The 22525-nt window shown below is 44.2% G+C and overlaps 1 protein-coding gene across 5 annotated transcripts in view; it reads left to right on the plus strand.

Annotated features, from left to right (window-relative positions):
* Positions 1-8108, plus strand: part of STK33 (serine/threonine kinase 33) — a 194334-nt gene extending 186226 nt beyond the window's left edge. For all 5 annotated transcript variants that reach the window (XM_037728430.1, XM_017500333.2, XM_017500334.2 and 2 more), the window contains one exon: positions 7272-8108. In XM_037728430.1, the coding sequence (XP_037584358.1) occupies positions 7272-7472 (201 nt within the window). In that variant the 3' untranslated portion in view covers positions 7473-8108. The remainder of the gene's footprint in view (positions 1-7271) is intronic.
* Positions 8109-22525: the final 14417 nt, after the last annotated feature.

The raw sequence follows: 22525 nt of genomic DNA on the forward strand, positions 1-22525 counted from the left end.
ATATTCTCTCTCACTGCTTCGCTTTAACATTGTACAAGAGGGTCTAGCTGATGCAACAAGGCAATTAAAAGAAATAAAACTATATATATATATATGTTGTAAAGGAAGATTAATCTGTCTTTACTGGCAGATGACACGTTTGTATACATAGAAAATCCCAAGGAATCTACAAAAAGTGAATTAAGGAGGTTGCTGGATGTAAGATCTATATATAAAAATTGTATTTTTATATATTAGCAATGAACCATTGGGAAATAAAATTTTAAAATACCAATTGTCACAAAACATAAAACACTTAATGATAAATCTAACAAAATATATGCAAAATATTTATACCAAAACCCATGAAATATTGTTGAGCAAAATTGAAAAAGACTGAAATGGAGAGATACACTGTGTTCATGGTTTAGAATACTTGGTACTATTAAGATGTCAGTTCTCCCGAAATTAACTTACACATTTAAGCCAATCCCAATTGCAATCTAGAACACTTGCTTTTTTGTTATAAATTGACAAGATGATTATAAAATTTATTTGGAGATACATAAAACTTGGAACAGACAAAATAACCTAAAAATAGATCAAAGTTGTAATACTTATATGACTTGATTTCAACATTCACTATGTTGATTTCAACATAGATACAGTAATTAATACAATGTGGTACTGATGTAAGGATAAACAAATAGATCAGTAGAACAAAATTGGGAGTCTAGAAATAGACCCATGTTTATAGCCAGTTGATTTTTGACAGAGATTTCAAAGCAATTTGGTGGGGTAAATGATAGCCTTTTAAAAAAATAATGTTGGAACAATAGTTGATATATACAGTGGGAAATGAAATTTGACCCCCTAGCTAAAACTGTACACAAAATTAGTTTGAGAAGCGTAGAACTAAATCTAAAAGCGAAACTATGAAGTTTCTAGGAGAAAGCATAAGAGACTATATTCTATCCAGCAGGTAGTCAAAGATTCTTAGAACACAGAAAGCACTTTTAAAAACTGGTAAAATGGTTCCTAAAAATAAAACACATTTGCTCGTCAAAAGCATGTTAAAAAATAAGCAAGCCACAAACAGGGAGAAAATATTTGCAACAAATATATATGATAGAGGACTTGTATGCAGAATATATAAACAATTCCTACAATGTAATAAGGCAATCCACGTTTTAAAATAGTCAGTAGACTTGGTCAGAAACTTTACATAGGAAGATATACAAGTAGTCAATAAGCATTGAAAAGATGCTAAACATCATTAGTCATCAGGAAAATGGAAATTAAAGCCACCACAGGATATCACTATATACTTCCTAGAATGGCCAAAATTAAAAACTAACAAGTCCAGATATTGGCAAGGATATGGAACAACTGGAATTTTCCTACCTTGCTGGTGGGAATGCAAAATGGTGTCATTCTTTCAGAATATAGTTTGGCATTTACTTTTAAGGTTAAGCATTCATTTACCATTTATACAGCAATCCCAAATTCACAAAAAAGATTTGTAGTGTATGTTTGTAGCAGCTTTATATATAAGCAGCCCCAAACTGGAAACAACCCAAATGTCCATTAACAGAAGAATGAGTAAACAAATTGTGGTATATCCATACAATGGAGTACTACTTGGCAAGAAAAAAGAAATGAATTACTGTTACATGGATGCATTTCAAAAACTTAAGTTTCAGTAGTATGAGAATCTACGAATATCTCAATTAAAATTCAACTAAAAATGTTAAGCAGAAGAACTCAAGATACAAGAGTACATAATGCACTCTTTTTCATTATGTGAAGTTTAGAAAAGGCAAAACTACTTTAGGTTGAAAAAAGTAGAACAGTGTGGCCCCCAGGAGAAGAGGGTTGACTGGGTTGTGGCAAGAGAGAACTTTCTTGATAATTGTTCTGAACATTTCTTGATTGTGATGTTATACAGGCCTATGTGTTGTCAAAACTCATGAAACTGTACACTTCAGATATGTGTATTCTACTGCATATAAATTCTTCGGTTACAAAGAAAGATATTTATATTTTTCTCTAATTTGCAAGTTAGATTTTATTTTCATTGACTACACACAAGACCCAGATCTTTACACCAGTAACCTTAGAAGTTTATGTATTTGGAAGTCAATTTTTCTTCTTCTCTCACCTTTTCTTTCCCTTCCTTCTGAAAACCATAGGGATGTGAGAGAAGGTGGGTATCCATTATGCACAAAACTATAGCAGAAAACTTATATCAGAATTTTGTCATTTGGACCTTGTGCAGGCCTATAATTTGAATGTGTGACTCTAGAAATTGTTGCTATGGTGATAAGCCACTTTACTTAAATAGCATGTATTTTACTCAAAATTCAGAGAAATGCTAACAGTTTCTAGTAATCATGCACTGGTATTAACTTGCAGGGATATGCCTAGAGCTTACAGGTTTTGCATCCATTATCACCAGATAAGTTCATCAGGTTAAAGCTATGCCAGTGAATAATGAAATATGCATATTTAGTCCAATTTTCTTGTTACATATCTCCCCCTGCACACATGGAGCCCCCTTTTCAAGATTAATAATATGAGCTAGAGAAATTAGGCCAAGGGTACTGAATTACAAAAAGGTGAAACCGGAGGAAAGCTTGTAAGGTCATCTTTTCCATCATTCTGCCTCCAGTAGAACTGACTATTCTTCAACTGTCCCAAATGGTAAGAATTTGTCAGAGATGAAGAACAATTGAAATGCTGCTTGAGGCAGCCCTTGATGTAACCATCCTGACTGACTGCAGCACTCAGAGATGCTGTCTACCTCCACAGTGCTGAAATATGCCCCCTTCTTTATTTTATAGATTTTGATTATATGTAGCCTCGTATTCTTTATCTTTTAGATTGAAGAGCGCTCTTAAAGAGAAACCTCCACCCCTTAATCATATTAGTAGCCTGTCTGTAAACATTCTCTGGTCTCTTTATATCTGTTCAAGCTGGTTGCAGTGTTTCAGGTATGAATTCATCATTATTTTATAGGATAGAAAATTTTTTCTTCGATTTCTAAAATGATAGAAATCAAAGAAAAACCTGTAAGCTTTCTGATGATAGCTAGGTTTTTCTGACAAGTGTGCAATGGTACCTTAGACCAGTATCTTCAAAGAACAGCCTACAGTGCTTTTTAGGTCTTCTCTTGGATTGGTAAATATATGGCCAACAGTCTCATAATGATCATTTAGGATCTTTCCCCTTAGAACTGAGTATTGAAATTCCTCTGTTATCTTTCACCCACTTTGTACAATCTTATGGGAGCTCATCACCTTCTATTTGCTTTTCCTGACCTGGAAGATCTTATAGCTACGGCAATTTCATTTTTCATTTCTCTGTTCTATTACTTACAAACTATAAAATTGCCTCAGTGACAGCATAGATCCCTGAGGAATCCCACCAGCTATGAGAGAAGAAAAGGAAAAACACAAAACTTAGATAATATATAACCTAACAAAATAAATCTCTGAAAAATTAAGATTTTTTCATGTTTCTAGATAAAGCTTGAAAGCTGGAATTTGCCTTGGCCACTCCAGGAACTAAGAGGCTTGGCTCTTTGTGAAGAAAACTATGGCCTGGCCTGGAGGGCACCATGGTGGCCATTCTGCATCTGTGTTCTGTTAGCATCAGAGAATGGTTTCAATGAGGGATATTTGAGGGGAGTCTCAGACTCCTTTAGAAAAACCATTAGAATTCTACTTCCTAAACAATGGCATCCTAAACTTTATACAACTGGAATTTAGCAAAGAGAAATGGTATGGTACACATACACATACAGTATTTTACAAGGCAAACCCATATACACAGAAGCATAAATATTTGCATAAAGGTAAGTAGATTTGAATTGATGTTACCATAGAGTGAAGGAGCAAATACTGTGATTTGTTTTGGTGCAGTCAGCATTAGGCTGATTTTGGAGCTCAATTAAAATGTGGATGACTATATTAGCTTTAACATGTATTAAGAAAACCAAATTGACAAAGAGATAAGAAAACAGGTACTCTTGTATGCTACTGGTAAGATTATACATTGGTACAACTGCAGTGGAAGGCGACATGATGATTTCTTTTCTTTTCTTTTCTTTTTTTTCTATATGCCAGCACCTTGATCTTGGAGATGATATCTTTCAAAATTACAAATCCATATCTCATTTAACCCAGGAATTTCACTTCTAAAATATATATCCTGTAGAAAACTTACGCATGTGCAAAACGACATGTGCAGAATTTGCTAGCAAAAGATTGGAAACAAACCTGAGTGTTTATTGTGAAGGGACTGGTTAAATAAATTATGGTACTTCTAAACAAAAGAATATTGCATAGCCAGAAAAAAGAATGAGGACTTTTTCTTTCTATGAATTGACTTGGAATGATCTTCAAGATAATCATTAGTTGAAAGAAGTCCAGATGTAAAAGAGTGTTTATAGTTAGCTACTGTTTGTGTAAAAGTGGGGGAAGAAAGCATGTCAATAGATGAATGTATTTGTCTGTTTTCATGCTGCTAACAAAAACATACCCAAGACTGGGCAATTTGTAAAGAAAAAGGTTTAACGGACTCACAGTTCCCCATGGCTGAGGAGGCCTTACAATCCTGGTGGAAGGCAAAGGGGGAGCAAAAACACGCCTTACGTGGCTGCAGACAAAAGAACGTGTGCAGGGAAACTGCCCTTTATAAAACCATCAGCTCTCGTGAGACTTACTCACTGTCACACAAACAGCACAGGAAAAACCCGTCCCCATGATTCAGTTACCTCCCACTGAGCCCTTCCCACAACATGTAGGGATTATGGCAGCTACAATTCAAGATAAGATTTGGGTGGGGACACAGCCAAACTGTATCAATGAATTAGATTGAACCATAGGAAATTGCCATTATTAGACTGTTTTTGACATGCAGCCAATGGAAATGACAGTGGAATGACAACCACTTCCATTTGGTTCCACCTAATGGATAAAATTTCTCTGGAAGCATACACTATAAATTGACAATATTGGTTGTCTTTGAGGGTAGAGCTCAGTTAACTAGGGGGACAAGGAGGAGATTTTGAACATTGTGAGTATTAAATCATGGGGATATACTATCTAATAAATAACTAAAATTACAAGTAAATATGACTGAGGAAAACCATTTTCTTATCTTACTACAATATGAAACAGAAGTATCGTATTTCTACACCAAAGCAACTAAACATTTTTGGTTAGTTTGATTTTTCCTTCCAATTTGCCAGAAGACTTTAATAATGATCTTAAAATGTTGTATTTAAGAAGAAATTACCAGCACCTATAGAGTTTTTGGGAAAAAAAAACATCTACATCAATAATTCTGTTCACAGAGACTGTTTCTGAGTATTTCTTCCTGGTGACCGCAACTCCTGAGACTACTGTAATGACCCGACTACATGAGCAAATGGAGAGTGAAGAAGAATGGAACTGTTAAGCCAGATAGGAATATAAGCGCACTAAAAGGAAAATGAATCTTTATTCCTGCTCTGTGGAATATTACTTGTAGTGGACATGTAGAAAACTACTTCCTCAACAATTAGGATGATAACTCAAAATCCAAGTAGAAATATCAAAAGAGAGAAGGTTATACTCAGATTCACCTTTTAATAGGATTTGTATGTAAAGGTAATTAAACTTTATGAATTGAAATTTTCAAGATAAGGTGTATATCTTAGAGACCAGCACTGTACTAAACAAAGCAACTTGTTCTTAGCCAGATGCTTGAACATCGGCAGTATTGTATCCTCACCTTATCACTCAACATAAGGAGTTTTCATTAAGAATACAACCTATGTGAAGGAATACTAAATAATTTTAAATATTTTCTAGTGCTTAAAAGAATACACAGAAGCAACCCAGAAGTTTTCCTGGGGCAGGGGGGTGGGGAACTAGCAAAAATGACCTTTTTACATTTCAAATTTTATACAAATTAAAATTTTAAGGCACAAGATGATTTTTAAGTATTACCTGCTTAAGAATTAGCATATACTGATTATAAAATCAGACATGAGTGATGTTCTGAAGAGGTACCCTTTAAGGGCTGTCTTTGGTAAACAAAGATCAGGTAGATTTTGTTTCTTGAATTATAGATGTTGAAAGCCTTACAGGACCCAGAGTTTTACTGCAGCCCTGAGAAGTCCTGGATTCACTAGGCAAACATGTATAAAGTGCTATTACTGGATATAAAACATGGTCATTACATCACAAGAACCTGAATGATCAAAGAAGCACTAGATGCATTTATTTTGTGTTACATGCCATCTTTTCACACTCTTTGAAAATTGTTCACCTGATTTTTAACCCAAGTGTGCTGTGACTTTGAGGTAAGAAGAGTGTTAAACTTGTGAGCCCTTTCCTAGATCTTTCTGTGTAAATCAGAGCTTCTGTATCTCTACCCGCAATGGCTTGGCCCCTATGCTGCTTGCTGGGTCTCCTGAGACAATCTCTACTCTTTTAGAACTCTGTGTTCCAGCTTCACTTAATTAAAAGTGATCACTTTAAAAATGGGCCTAAGTCAAAATGGACCCTGCCTCCCTCATGACAGCAGGATTGAAGACCACTTCCTTTACTGTGGAATGAGGCGACCTGAGAAAATGCAATTGCCTATTAAAACCCCATCTGCTTGATTTCTACTGTAAAGCTCACACAGTATTTTCATGGCCACCCTTCTCTTCATTCTCATGGTAACCTCTTGTGGCAAATGTGCAAATATTATTTGCCTCCACTTAAGGGAAAGGAATAGAGAGGCTTGGAGAGGTCTCCAGACCTGCCCAAATGGTATGACTGGGATTAGAACCCAGTCTCCGGAATTAATGTGGGAAAATGGTGAGGATGTGAGTATGGGCCATATGCAGCACTTTGTACCTAGGTTAGAAAGAATAATTATGTTATGCTTGTCAGGGTATCCATACAAATGTCTGAGCTTGTGTAGAAATCTGTAAAGATGAAGTGAGTACAATTATGTCTAAGTGGACTTCCCTACGCAAATGTTACCAGACATGTACTTACGTTTTGGATGGCAGAGGTTTCAAAATTGAGCCTGTAGAGTTTGCTCCACACCAAACAGTAAACAATTTCATTTTCTTAAAGGTGCAAAAGGATCTTCTGGCATTTAATAATAATTTTACAGTATGACTAGTTTGTATCCTGTATCTAGAGAGTGCTCCAGCTTGCAAATCCTGGACAACTTTGTAGTTCCTTGCATCTTTGAATTGATGTGCTTTGCTTTATGTCTGAAAATTAATCAAGACCTTTTATTTGCAGTCTACTGCGTATGAAAAGCAATTTCCTGCGACCAGTAAGGACAACTTTGACATGTGCTGTTCAAGTTTCACATCTAGCAAACTCCTTCCAGCTGAACTCAAGGAAGAACTGGAGAAAACCCCTGTAACTCCAAGCCAAGGAACAGCAACCAAGTACACTGCTAAATCCACGATCCTGTCTAGATCCCAAAAGAAACTCTAAGGTTCCCTCCAGTGCTGGACAGTACAAAAACAAACTGCTCTTGTTAGCACTTTGATGAGGGGTAGGAGGGGAAGAGGACAGCCCTGTGCCGAGCTTGTAGCCTTTTAGCACTGCAGAGCCCTGCCATGTGTTTGCACCAGCTTAAAATTGAAGCTAGTTATTGCCAAAGCAGCGTAAGCTGCATGTGGCTTTAAAGGACAGCCACCAGTGGGCTTGGCAGTGGGCTGTAGCTGAAATCAACTCAAGATGTATGCAAATGTTTTATAGGAGGGCAGATATCCTCAATTCAAGACTCTGGGCACACTTGCTCACTTTTACTTCAAATTCTTATGTTTAGGCGCAGTTATTTATAGGGGAAAACGAGAGGCCAAATATGGTAATGGAGGTTCCAAATAATTATGTGCACTTTGCACTAGAAGAGTTTGTTAGAAATTACTAATAAACTTGCCATAGGTATTCCAGCAGAAGTGCTTCAGTCATTCACCTGTGTTTGTGAGATTTTAGGTTGCTATAGATTGTTTAAGACAACTTACTTTAAACGTAAAAAATAGGAGATTTTGTAACTGCTTGCCATTAACTTGCTGCTAAATTCCCAAAGTATTGATTGAATCAATAAAAAACAGATGTTACTCAGCACAGTAATTTTTATGTTAACAAGAGGTGAATATGATAAGATCCTCAAAGCCTTGATGCAAATTATAAGTTTGGTCTACTGCTGCAATGGTAGGCGTACATCTTTGGGGAAGATACCTAATTTCTCCTAGCATTATAGGCATCCCCTTTCCACCTGAATAACTAATTTTGCTAGTTGAGGTCAAACTGGGTGAACAGGTGCTTTCCTTGCTTCCTAAGAAAATTCTAAAGAAATAATTTGCAATTGCTTTTACCTTCATAAAGTCATAATCTAGTTCCATTCCAAACCCCCATGGAATGGTCAGTTAGGTCTCCAAAATGGCCCACATCTGGCCAGCTGAGCATATACTAGTTGCATTTATATCCGCTTGGTGACTAAAAAGTAGTACACGTGATTCTGAATGAGTCAAAGACAAAACTAGCCTGTGTTGCCCCACGTGGTTCTGCCAGTGCTTTCTTAGTACCTTCAGTGTGCTTCCCCTTGGGGGAACCTGCTGGCCAAGGCAGATCTAGTGGAAATTGTCTGTATTTTATTTTAAACTGGCATGAACAGAGCTACTTCAAGATCTTTCTCCTTTTTTGATGACTACTTCCAGTCACATCAGAAGCCTGTAAACCATATCCCGAGCTTTAAGCTTTCTTTCAGGGTTTAGTGAGCCAGCCTTTAAAGGGTGTGTTCTGTTCACCTGATGAGAACTCTGGCCTCATTAGCTAAGTGGAGACATCCCTTCCCTGGCAGTAGCCTCGAAGGCAGATATGAGCACTGTAGTTCTGTCACTTCTGGCAGGGAAAAGCAGGGACCTAGTGCACAGTAGCTGCTTGTCTCCTTGCAGAAAAGCTAACCAAGATGGTGGCTTTGATTCTGCCTATTCCCTGGGCCTGAAAATGAAATATTCTCTATATTCAAAATACTCTTCCTTTCACAGTGATACTCTTTTTGGATTAGAAGATCCTGTGGTTAAAGAGTACTATCCACATTTCTCGTGGCCCTAAAAATTAGTGATTTTGCTCAGTAAGCTTGAGCAAAGGTTTAGAACTAACCACTAACAAAAAGATGAAGTCATTTTGTAATACATTAATGTGTTTTCACCTTTTCCCACCTCAGACCATGCAAGGCCAACCACCCTGCCTACCATACGATGCATTCTGTTAGCACCCCTCCGTTGAGACGTTCATTTGATTTGTCGGAATTGTTTTAATAGAAATTTAGCTCACTTTTTCTAGAGAGCATTTCCACATCATTTTGTTACTTAGTTGTATTTTTGTCACTTCGTTGTGTAGAACACAGTTGGACCAGGCCATGTCTGAGCTTTGTTTTCCAGCAGATGTGCCTCTTTAAGGTCTGGGGATATATGGCCTTCCTTCCTCCATTTGCCTTCACAGCTGTGAAAAAAAGGGCGCTCTTCCATTTCAGATTGACTTTCAATGACTGAAAGGCCAACGAAGGAATGAATAACAAACACTGTTAACACCTCCTGTGCTCCATAGCATGGGGAGCTGGGTTTTGCTGTGACCCAGCAGGACATAGTCTGTCTAGGACAGCACAGAGCAGATGTTATTTTCAAGAAATGCAAGTAGTGATCAGCATTCCAACTTGAGTAATAGATAAGGCACCAAAATGTGATAAAAAGAGAGAGATGCAGGCAAGCTGGGGATAAGTTCATCTGAGGACAGTAGAGGATGATATCAGAGAAGGCCATAAATCAGAGAAGGAAGGAAAATGGGGATATGTAAAGCAAAATGAAAATAAATTATAATTAATAAAGAAGACAGGATGGAAGCACATGGCTCTGCCAAAGCGGGAAGCTGGAGCGAGAGGAGGGAAGCTCTGCTCATAGAATATTTGTTTGCTCCAGGCCAGTCTGAGGTGAAGTTAGCCCCCTCCCGTGGCCAGTACACAGGCAAACCTAGATAAAGGCACAGGCTGAGAAAACGAAGACCCAGGGAAACGGAAGCTGAAATTTTAAGTCAGCCACAAAATTCTCCTTTGCTTTTGAGTGGAATGTTGTATGCTGCTACGGGGGTTGGGTGGGGGAGCAGCCCAAAAAAATTAAAATGTTTTGTGCTTATCGCTGAAATACTTTCTTTAAATAATTCTATTTGACTCCAAAATGTAAGTTCCAGGTTAGACAGATCAAAAGCAACCAGTCTTGAAAATGAAGCTTTTTAAATTCCAGCCCCGCTGTTGGAACAGAGAATAAAGGCTTTGTTTAAACATGCATACCCAGCAGCAGGCAGAGCTTTGAAATTGGCCAGGGAAGTTGCGTCTTATAATGGCTGCACTTGGCTAGAGACCAAGGAGCTGTGGCCTCTGGGAAATGACCCTGGGCTGGATATTTTCTATCTGCCCCTCCAGAACCACTCTGCCTGCTCTGCCCTCTCTGCTAAGAGAGGCTGATCTTCAGGGACTGCAGTAACATGCTCCCTGGGCTTCTGGATTTTTTGGGATTCTGTCAATGAAGGCACCAAGGTGAGATGAGAGAAGGGGAGAGCCAGGTCCAGATGCTGACCCCACTGCTCGAGTGCCTCCCTGCTCTGGGCCAGGCTGCTGGGCATTTGCTGCCTTCTTCTGTGGGCACAGCTCCTGCCGGGCAGCCCTCTTGCAGCTGTGTTCCCTCCCCCTGCAGGCCAAGACCAGCCTATTGCCCTGGCTACTATGTCTTCCTTTGTGACTAAGCCCTCTCAGTGCCTCTATGAACAGTCTCTGTTAAACCCTCAGTGTCTGCATTTGAGTTTAGCATCTGTCTTCTCCTACAACCTAGGTGATTGAGACCCTTTCCTTATGAGGGCTGCATTGTTCCTAACCCAAGGTAGTTTTGTCTCTGGCTGCCAGTCTCCTACCAAAGTACAGTAAAGGGCAAAAACCAGAAATGAGTTCTTCCTGACAAAAAAAGATGTACCTGGGTGGTTGGTAGGGGTTGGGGAGGGGTGGTGGGGAGATGTTCCTGAGGTTGGGACCTAGGCAGAGCCAGATACATCGAACGTTGCCTGATTGAACCTGAAATCTGAAATTGGGCTCAAAGTTTGGGAGTGTAAAGAATACAGCACTTCGCTGTGACAGCCAGGAGGACCTGGGAGGAGGCCACCCCATGCTGGCTGCCAGCTGCCAGTGAGGGACCAGGGAAGGGCTTCCAGGGGACCCCACGGAGCCCGGGAAGCAGAGGCAACGTGAAGACAAGACACCCCCTGGGCTTCGTGTTTGCTTCATCTCTACGAGCACGAGCACTAAAATCACTTTACAAAAGCGTTTTAAGGTAAAAATTTTTACTATTCAAAGGTCTCACATCGTTCAGTTGTACTCTTCAGGATCCCGCGTTTTTCTGAGTGAGCTGGCTGAGAACCGATTTTGGTTTCTGTTCAGTACATTGTTATCACTTAATTCTCATTGGTGAGCCAATTTTCTTTGCCTTTGTTCTTCAAAACGAGGTGGCATTCGCAGCTGTCTTGCATTTTTGCGGCTGCCTTCTTCAGTCACTAATCAGCTCAATTCTGTGCTCGCTGGGTCAGTTCTCTACATTTCCCTGAATAATCTGGGGCAGCCCTCAGAGGAGTGGCAGTGGTTCCCACCAGTGCCCCATCGGGAAGATTCACAGGACCCCTTTCGGTGTCACCACAGCACTCTCAGGGACTTTCCCTTCCCTGTTGCCCAGTGCCATCCCAGGCACCTTAGCCAGATCCTGGACCTCCTCCTCCAAACATGCATCAGGTCCTGTCCTGGCCCAGAGAACAGGACTAGAGATGCCCTGCAGCTCCTGCCTCTGTCCAGGCTCCTGCTGGTCTCTCTCCTAAGTCCTGTGGCATCTTCAGACCATATCCAGGGCATTGACACAGGGGCCACAAAAGTCTCCCTGCCCTTTGGGGACCAAAACCTCCCTGTCGGCAAGATCCTGAAGCCCAGCTATTCATTAGGAAAGCCTTGCCTCAGTCAACATAAAAAGTTGTCTCCATCCCCAGGAGCAATTGCAAGGCTGGAGGAGTCAAGGTCAGCATTCCCATGTGACTGAAGGGTGGGGCAGTTGGGACGGAAGATGGAGAGCAGCTGACACACTCCCTGGACCCTGAGGAAGTCGCCCTTGCAGGGAGGTGGCAGCCAATATTTCCTGGTCCAAATACCGACTTCCATATAGTTGCTAGAATCAAAGTCTTTTTGTAAGCTGGACTTTGAGTTATAGTAGTGGACGGGATCTCTTTTAACCAAAACCTGCTTTCGGAGTCATGATGTAACAGGAGCAACATTTACAGAGCGCTTACTATATGCCAGACACCATTCAAAGCACTTTACATGTATTGTTTTCATCCTTACCACAACCTGCGAGGTTGATACCATTGTTATCTCTATAGAGAAATAAATTGAGGCACAGAGAGATTAAGAACCATGTCCAAGGTCACACAGCTAAGATGTAGCAGAAGGAGAACTAGAACCCGGCCAGTGGGCTCAAGTGTCACTGTTGTACTACACGCTTCTCAAGGCATTCAGAGTTTTGTTCCCTGACTCTTTAGGCCTGAGCAGCTGTGAAGTTTGATCCCACAGTTTCAAAAGACTGAGCAACTCACAAACACCTCTGTCTCCAGCAGTAGCCTAGAGTGATAATTTTGACAAGTTTGGGGCTTGAGGTTTCAGAAGGGAGTGGAATTATTTTGCATGTTGACAAATTTGGTCAAGACTCAAGCACTCTATCAGGGAAAGTTGCATTCTAAAGGACTTTGTATGATAAAAGTAAGTTCTCAAGCCTTTAACTGGTCTTTTTGTCTGGAGCAATCTTTAGAAGCTTTTGAATATGTTTTTAATGGAAGAGAGAAAAGAGGTTCCATTGCTTCCACATGCATTCACAGGGACCGTCCTTTCTGTGCAGACATGACAGATCAGTGCTTACCAGGAGCAAAGTGACTCCCATGGCAGGGCAGGTGGGGGTTAGAATCACTATCATGTTTTGATTTCCCACATCCCTTCATCAGGTGATGTGGGCAGGTGTGCCTGCCGCTAAGCAGGTGGGGTTCAGATGTGCAGTCCACCTCCCCATCCTGCATTCCTCTAGCTTTTTACTGTTTTAGATGACTGTTAGATGCAGTGACGTTTTGTCCCTTTCACACTGACACTGTCCTGGTTCCGGGGGCAGCCATGTTTCCATAGGATCAGTGCATTCTGTGGTGCAGGACAGGGGAGAGGTCTGCTCTGGGCGGAAGCCAGCAGCTAAGGACGGTGCCGCCTCCCCCTGGCTGCCCACCCCTCAGGCCATTGCCTGCCACTTGGTCCCAGGAGAAGAGAGGTAGTTCTTATTCAGGATCCTCATTGCTGTTTTGGAACTTTGGAAGAAAAGGCTTTTAGCTCCCCAAAACCATGCAAATAAGTAAATTTTCACAAGACCTGTTTTTCTTACAGAAGCAGTTCCCTGGTTGGAACTTCAGTCCCTTGCCCCCATCAGCACAGAAATTGATCACGAGATTGTAGTCATTTAGCCATGTAAGTTTCATATCAACTTTCTGCTTATCAGCTTTTTACCAGTCCCTGACCAGGATTCATTGTTGTGTAGCCCAGTCCATATGAAATCCTGGCAGAAATGTCTTACCTGGGGCACATTCTGATTGCTTGGAGAACAGTCTCACCACCGCCAAAATCTTTTTCCTGTAAGATGACCAGCATCAGATCCCATGGCACCAGCATACAAAAGCTGTTCATTAAGAACTGGATTGAAAGGCTCAGTCATTCATTCAAGAAGTAGTTACTGGCCACCTGCCATATGCCAGGCACTGATAGGCACTGGACATAAAATGATGGAAAGGCAGTTAAAGCCATTGCCCAACATAGGGAGCTTGTAGCCGTGGGGGTACAGGGACAGATGATGGACATTTATACAAATGCATAAAATAATTACATATTGTGGTTAGAGATAAGAAGGAATTTATAGAGTGCTATCATAGAGGATTATAGGATAGGAACCCTCTGGAAAGCCTCTCTAAGGAAGCCAACCATGGGAAGAGCTTGGGAGGGGAATTCCAAGTCCTGGAATCCACCAAGCTCTTCCCCTGTTCCCTCTCCCTGCCTTTAGGGACTTAGCCCAAAGGCCAGGATGATCAGGGAGGGGGAGCGGCAGGGGTCATCAGGTCCTGCAGGATCGAGGAGGCCACAGGAAGAAAACCTTTTATTCTAAATGTACTGGGAAGCCATTGAGAGGTTTCAGCTAGGGCATGACATCTGATTATGTATTTAAAGGATCAATTTGTCTTCTGTGTAATGAATTACTCAAAGTGGAACAAAAGTGGAAGCAGGGAGATTGGTTAGAGGACATTGAATAGGATGGTGGCAGAGAAGATGGAGAGAAATGGGTTGATATGCAATATGTTTTGGAAATCAAATTGATAGGATTCAGTGATAGATTAGAGGTGATGGGTAAAGAAGAGTGGGTTAGGGGGCCAAGGATGACTTTGGCTTCAGTAACCGGATTGATGGTGGTTTTGCTTCCTGGGAAAGGCCAGGCCTGGGTTAGCAGTGGAGTGAAGAGTTCTAAATGGTCATATGAAGTTTGAGATCTCTATCAGACCTCAAAGTGGAGATGACTACTTGAGATGGATTTAAATGTTGGAGCGGATCAAGGTGGATTGAGAGAAAAGAGCCCTAGCACTGGGAAGGATGTGAAGAGAGATCCAGAGTTAACAGCGAAATTGTGTGCAGGGGCTTCTGGGCGCCTGACACAAATGGGCTCGCAGAATCCAGGGAGACCTGGTATCAAGGCACCATCTTGGTCCACACAGCAAGTGTGTCTCCCTCACTCAAGGACCAGGCAGTGACTGTACTTTGGTAAGAAGAATGAGAATGGAGTGGAATGACATGAAATACCATTTGGAGAAATATCCCTGGGAGATGTGGTCAAACCTCCTTATTGCTTGATTAATTGAATCTGAATAGTGACAGGTAACAAGCCCTCAAGAGTTAAATCATAATTCCATAGCCTTCCATCAGCAATAAATCAGAAAATGGTGGGCCAGGTACTTTCCTGAAACCCACATTTGCAGAGTTCCTTCAGTCCAACTCTCCCTCAGTGCAGGAGCTGCACCCACAGCCTCCTCCAGCGAGCTCCCCTCTGTGACATACTTCCTGGGGTCGGGTGTTCCCTACCTCCCCAGGCAGATGAATTCTACTCTGGAAACACTAAGTGCGAGAAAATTCTTCCTATCATCTGATACCTGCTGCTCACTGGCCCTTCTGTAACTCTTTGAAGGCTGCTCCAGCTGCCACATCGCAGCCCCTCAGCTTTGAAAGTGATCCCCACAGACCTGTGTGCCTTCTCCAGGCTGAACATCCCCACGTCTCTTGGACTCCTTCTTAGTGACATGTTTCTAGGCCTTTCCTTCTAGTTCATCTGGGTCTTTTTCTAAAATTGAACTCAGGCCTCCAAGTGTCCTCAGAACATGGTGTGTCTGTTACTGCAGCCCATTGTGTCCCTGTTAACAGGGATTCGTGGGCAATCTTGGAGTTTACCAGGACAGGCCTTAATGACAGTGTGTCCCTGAAGCACGGTTATTTTCCTATCAATATCTTTGTGGTGGACTCTCAGTGACCGCTAAAGAGTCTTTTTGCAGCATGATGCCTGCAGGGAGCAACAGAGAGAATGTTGAGTCAATGCTCCAGGGCTGGGTCTGAGTCACAGAGCCCTGAGATTATCCAGGAAGACACACTCATTTTCCTTAAGTATCAGTCTTGCTAATTATCCACTGAGATATATGGGGACGTTAAGAAGCCACAAACCGAATTATAGGCCTGCTTGCCAGAGGATGCATTAGTGGCTTAGGACCTGCTGGAGTGGCGGTGGGAAACAGGAGAGGTTTGGCAGCCTCAGATGGGACCTGTCCAGGACCCTCCAAACAGGATGAGCACAGGTATGGTCTTTGTCTGTGTAAGCTGCCCATCCCAGTGCCTCCCACCCATAGGCACTGAGGGCACATTCACTTCTATGCCTAAATGGAATGGCTCTGAGCCCTCTCCCCATGCTACTATCAGGAATCTGAGTCTTTTTTAGGGAAGATTCTGAGCACCCTCCCTTGGAACATCTCTGAGAATTCCCAGGATTGTTCACACGTGTCCTTGTCCAATTGCAGCTCTTTGCCTGCAGCAGAGGCTCAAATATGTGGCTTCTGATGTCCTTCTCCCTCACTTTCATTTACAGGGCTTCTGCCTCCCCAGCTACCATCAGCAACTATGCAGCCTCTGGGCAGCCAGGGGCTGTGGCAGCAGCTGCCCAGCAAAATGCCATGTGCTCAGTATGTTGAGAGCCAGGTCCAAATCCCAGGCGTCGCCCCGACGTGGCGTGATAGAGCAGCCAGCCCCTCCAGTCCTCCCATATTCCTTGCTGCAGAGTGTCTGTCTCTTCATGTGGACTGGCCTCGTGGAGTGGGGTGGACGTGGGTGGTAAGGGTGTGCTGGCACACATGCCATAGGATGTAAGGGTGGGGGCGAGGCAGGAGTGTGGGAGTGTGGGAAGGTGAGAAGAGGTGTCGTGTGGGAGAGGCACGGTGCATACTGTGGTTACAGATGAATATGGATGGGAAGGAGGGCCCAGCAGAGATTGCTCTGGCCCTTCCCTTCTGGGTCTCAGAAGCTCCCCAGGTAATCCTGACAAGCAATGGGTATGCTTCGTACCTGGGCCCCAAACTAAAGGGAATTGCAAGGAACATAGTGGAAAAAGCACATCTGCTTATGATGAAATGGCTCAGGCCACAGTCACCTAAAGTTTTTGGGTAATAAAATATTTCAAAGCATGGAGCTCATAAAAGAAATAATGACAGGCATCCTTGGAGGTGCAAAAGATGAGATGTAATCCAGCCCCTCACAGTACAGCAAGACCCAGGGACAGGGGTGTTGCAGCTGCCTGGTGTTCACTAGACCAGAAGCCAGGCGGGGTGTCGGCTAGAAGTGGGGTGCTTGGTGCTAGGTGATCTCTCATGTTTCTGCATTCAGGATGTACCCTGTGGGATAAGCCTTCTCCTTGTGGGATCCTTGCATGGGGGTCAGGGCAGGCACAGGCTCCCACAGCCCCAGCAGCTGTCCCGGCTTCCATTCTCCCTGGGTCAGCAGCAGGAGCCCTAACCCTTAGCCACCATGGAGTGGGGAAGGGGCAGCCAGGAGACTCTTGGCTGACAGATTGCTTGGAACACCCTTTATCAGTTATGTAGCAGTCTCTGTCACTGCCTTTGCAAGTTAGATTTAAAATGAGGTGTGTTTTCTTAATATTTTAAATTTTAATAGCTTTTGGGGTAGAAGTGGTTTCTTGGTTACATGGATGAATTGTACAGTGATGAAAGCTGAGATGTTAGTACACCCATCACCTGAGTAGTGTACATTGTACCCAATATGTAGGTTTTTCATCCCTAGCCACCCAGCACTCCTCCTTCTGAGTCTCCATAGTCCATTATACCACCCTGTATGCCTTTGCCTACCCTTATCTTGGCTCCCACCTATAAGTGAGAACATGTGGTATTTGACTTTCCATTCCTGAGTTACTTTACTTGGAATAATGGCCTCCAGCTCCATCAAAATTGCTGCAAAATACATTATTTTATTCTTTTTTATGGCTGAGTAGTATTCCATGGTGTATATATACCACATTTTTTAAGTCCACTCATTGGTTGATGGGCACTTAGGTTGGTTCAATATCTTTGCAATTGTGAATTGTGCTGCAGCACACATATGTGTGCAAGTGTCTTTTTGATATAATGACTTCTTTTCTGCCTTGGGTGCCTGAGGGCACGACACTCTTGCTCAGGGCCTCCCCAGCCCCCTGTTTCTCACAGGAGCTACCTGGTCTCCTCCAGCAGCAATTTCAGTTGATGTTTTGACCCTAAATTCAGGATGTAACATTTGCCCCACTGAGATCCCCTGTTGGAGGTCTGGGGATTCCCAGCACCTGTGGCCTCGGGAATGTAGTGTTTTGGGGCCCAGTGTTGCCCTCTGCTTCTCCCTGACAGCCCTAAGCAGAGAAAGCCCCAGGGAGTTGTAGAAAATCTCAGCTTTTGGGCCTGGCGGGGTGGATCATGCCTGTAACCTTAGTATTTTGGGAGGCGAAGGCAAGATGATCACTTGAGGCCAGGAGTTTGAGATCAGCCTGGGCAACACAGTGAGACCCTATCTCTACAAAAAATTTAAAAATTGACTGGCATGGTGGCATGGTCCTGTAGTCCCAGGTACTTAGGAGGCTGAGGTGGGAGGATTGCTTGAGCCTAGGAGTTGGAGACTGCCGTGAACTATGATTGTGTCATTGCATTCCAGCCTGGGTGACAGAAGGAAACACCATTTCTTTCTTTTTCTTTCTTTTTTTTTAAAGCCTCATCTTTTGAGGCGTGGGCTTGAATCAGCCTTTTTTTTCTGCTTCCCCTTAGCTCTACCCCAATCCTCCCAAAGCAGCTGTAAGCCAGCCCTGGCCCTCTGGAGGGCAGGTGGCCCCTCAGACGGGGTGTCTTCCTGCTTTCGTTGGTGTAGCTGGAGCACCAGGAGGAGCTGTTCTTAACACAGAAGGGCCTGAGACAGAAACTCAGAGCAGACAACTACCTCTCTCTGGGATCCCCCATCCAGGGTTCTGAATCCTCACTCAGAAACACACACTGACTGAGCCTTTGGTGTGCACTGCACAGTGTTCCTCAGGCTGGCCGCTTCGGCTAAAGCCCCAGCATCTCAAGCCTCAAAGCCCAGCCCTCTGCCCCAACCCTTAGCTGTGCGGAGGGCATCTACAGCCACCCAGGTCCTGGGGTGAGAGTTCAGAATTCTACAAGTAAAGAAAATGGGGTCAGCAGGAAGAGAGTGCAGGCCTGCTAAGCTCCAGCATCAGGGCTTTCCTTCCTCACTCAGGCTGGCTGCAGAGGCGGAGGTGGAGAGGAGGTGGGAGAACTGAGGCCAGGTGCTGCCCCACCTGCAAGGAAGCTTTGCACACAAATGACAAAGCAGTTTCATCAGGCAGGACCCTCAGCCCCCTCAATCTCTGGAAGCTCCCTCTGTCCTCACCCTTAGGTCTGAAGATCCCGTCAGCCCGTCCCGCTGCCCCTGGGGCTCCCTGGAGCTCCCTGGGCCATCATATAGCACACTTTGGCTGGATTTTCTGATTATAAATACACACACATACCCCCCCACACACAGAGTAAAACCTCAAACACCACAGAAAAATGTAAAAATCGAAGTAAAAAAAAACCTGACTTCACTACCCAGAGATTATAATTGTTCATATTTTCCTGACTTCAAAACTTCTGCCTCTTGAGCCTTCTTTCTCTCTCTCAATGAATATGATTTTACGTAGATGTTGTATTATAAATACACTTTAGTGGCACAGTGCATAAAGGACATGCCCCCATGGCAGTGAACAGAGATGTTTACTGAGGCTCTTCCATGGCTGCCCAGTAGCTCTGTCTGTCCCCTAATAGGCGTTCCATACAGACGGACACAGATGCTGACGGCTTCTGCAGTGGTGTCAGCTCTGTGATGGGGCTGCCTCTGTACACCATTCATTTGTGCGATCAGCTCGTTTCCATAAATTCCCAGATGCGGAGTTAAAGGTGAAAGGGCATGTATATTTCATGTCTTGATCTGACCACCCAATATCTTAGGGTGGTTGGGGCCGTCCCCGGGGGATGTGGTAAGTTATTTTGGATCCTGAGATGAATGGGAAGCGGCTTTGAAGCAGGAAAACAAGGCTGACCAGACTGGGGCTTCTTGAGGGCAGGGGCCAGTCTCCCATCCAAGGGGAGGCAAGAACTTGCCACTCAGACAGGACTTCAGAACTGGATGGGTTAATTACAGATGGATCCAGAAATACATAAACACCCGGAAATGACTGACATGTGCTAATTTCTTCTTTAGTATTCACAATGACTTTCTGTTAATTAAGAAGAGATGGAGCCCAGGGGAGAGGCAACGGGCCAGGCGTTCTGGCACTGGTGGGCCAGGCAGGCTGCCTATCCGGGACCTGCTGAAGGTGAGGGGGCAGCCAGGGCACGCTTGACCTTGAGGGCACAGACCAAGGACAACCTGGCCCTCAGGGAGCCTCCTTGGGCGAGAGGCAGCATTGTGCATGGGACAGGCAGCAGCTTTCAGGTTTCTTGCTTTTGAAGCTCCGTGACTGCTGGCCCTTGAGGAAACTAGGGACACAGGAGGCCTGGGTGGGGATTGGGGTCTCCCATTTCCCAGGGAGTCCTTTCCATAGCCATGCAGGGACAGGGTGGACAGCATCCTTCCTCCGTAGCTGATAGAGGAAGTGAGACTACCCTGAGGTTTCCGAAGTGGGCCCACTTCTTTGGGTTTGGTGGGTAGGGAGGATCCCACCCTTTGCTGATTGGTTGCAGGGATAGGATTAGAGGATAGAGACCAACCTTAGTTATATCCCTCAGTCCCCTTCATCTCATGCTCACTGCCCTTCCCTCCTGCTCCACCACCCCAAGGAAGCTAGGGCTGAGCTAGAGCTCAGACCCAAGTCACTCTGGACAGATGGGAACACCTGGAGACAGCCTGGGTGTGGCGTGTGCACGTGTGTGTACCTGTGTGTCTGTGTGTATGTGATGTTGAGTGTGTCCACTGTCTTGTCTGCATGTTCATTGTGCATATCGTAGTGTGTATGAGAATGTGTGACTGTCGGCGTATGTTCAAATCCTGACTGTGCCGTTTTCAAGCGATGTGCCTTTGGGCAAGCTGCCAAACTATGACTAATTTTCCTCATCTGTAAAATAGGAATGGTAATAGTGCCTACTTCGTAGGGCTCTGTGAAGGTTATATGAGCATGTGTAGCACACGTAGAACAATCACTGTGTTTGAACAGCGTCTTTAGCCTGGAACCGTTTTCCCTCCTCTACAACTCCATTTACTTGTTGAACTCCTGCTCATTCTTCAAGACCCAGCTGAAGTTCAGGCAGCATCAGGTCCGTGTCCCAGTGCAAGATCTACCCTTAGAGTCCTGAGCTCAGGGGCAGAACCTCAGTCCCTAAAGAAGCAGAGAGGAGCCCTGGTCCCCCATACCTCATTGTCAGAACATGAATGTACAGTGACGTGAACACACAACAGCATGGGCTTGTACAATTGGTACAATTATGCATGTATATACACAATGTACACCACATTCCCCTGCATAGATACCGGAGCTGCAAATACTTAGCGACCTCAGCATTTGCAGACGTGGGACTCACACATATAACCTTGGCATGCACAGTGTGCACAGATGTAAGCCTTCCATTGTCTACAAGCATAATGTAGAAGCAAAACTTAGATACACACACTTTGGACACATTTAGTACTTTGTTCACACACATTTACAGAACGTATACTTTGTACACATAAACTCTTTGTATACACACAGTGCAGACATACACAGAATGCACACCTGTGTACACACATGGCATGCACTAGTAAAGGATGGACGTATTCTTTATACACAAGGCAACACGAGAGTAACACACACATATGTTCTCTCACGCTCACACTGTACAGTTCCAGATGCAAGGCCTCAGACTCTCACAAGCCACACAAACAGGCCTGTAGGTGCCATCCCTGGGGAAAACTCACCCCGAGCGAGTCCCCTCCCTTTAACCTTCAGCGCTGAAGGCTGCATTGGACTCACAGATGGGGAATTAATTGGTGTCATTAACATGTGGCAATGATAATGACTTCTCATCGATCCCTGTGGCAGATGTATGGCCACCCGGAGGTGGAACTGGGAGCTCAGGATGGGTCTAGGCCTCCCCTGCAGAGCCTCGATCTCCGTGGCCATGCCGGAAGCCCCTGTTCCTGCACATAGGCTATGGTCAGGCCCCACCTCGCAGGATTCCTCGCAGAGCACAGAGGGGAAATGGAACCCAGGGGAGATAGGCCGTTTGCCTGAGGTCACCTGCCCTGCTAGAGGCTGGGGCCCCCTAGGCACTCAGGACTTAGCCCCTCACATGCAAGCCTCCCCTGACTCCCTCTGTCCTCTCCCACTCCTTCTGTAGAAGTCCCTCTGTCCCTCCTTTCCCCCCAGGCTCTAACCATCTCCTGTGGGACTGGCCCCGTTCCCAGTCTCTGTCCTGTGTCCTGGGACCTTCAGTGGGACTGAGACCACAGAGTGGAAGGGCTTGGCTATAGGAAGGAGAGGGCCTGGGCTGCAAAGAGGATGAAGGTGCAGAGGCTGGCCTGGGACAGACTGACAGACAAGCAACTCCTGCTCCTCCTCCAAGAGACTGCCTTCTCCAGGAAGCCTCCCCTGACAGGCCCCACTCCCTGCTTAGCTGGATCCCTTTCTGATGCTTCAGCAGCTTCTTCTCCATGCCAGCCCTTATCCCACGAGGCTGTAGTGGTCTGCTTCCCCCTCTCCCTCCCCACTGTGCCGTGAGAAAGTCTTCCTGTATGGACTTTGTCTGACTGATCTCCGCAGCTCCTTCAGACTTAGCCCAGAACAGGCAAGTAGTAGGTGCCTAAT

This window comes from Cebus imitator, unplaced genomic scaffold, assembly GCF_001604975.1.
Source record: "Cebus imitator isolate Cc_AM_T3 unplaced genomic scaffold, Cebus_imitator-1.0 Scaffold265, whole genome shotgun sequence".
Classification (NCBI taxonomy): Eukaryota; Metazoa; Chordata; class Mammalia; order Primates; family Cebidae; genus Cebus; species Cebus imitator.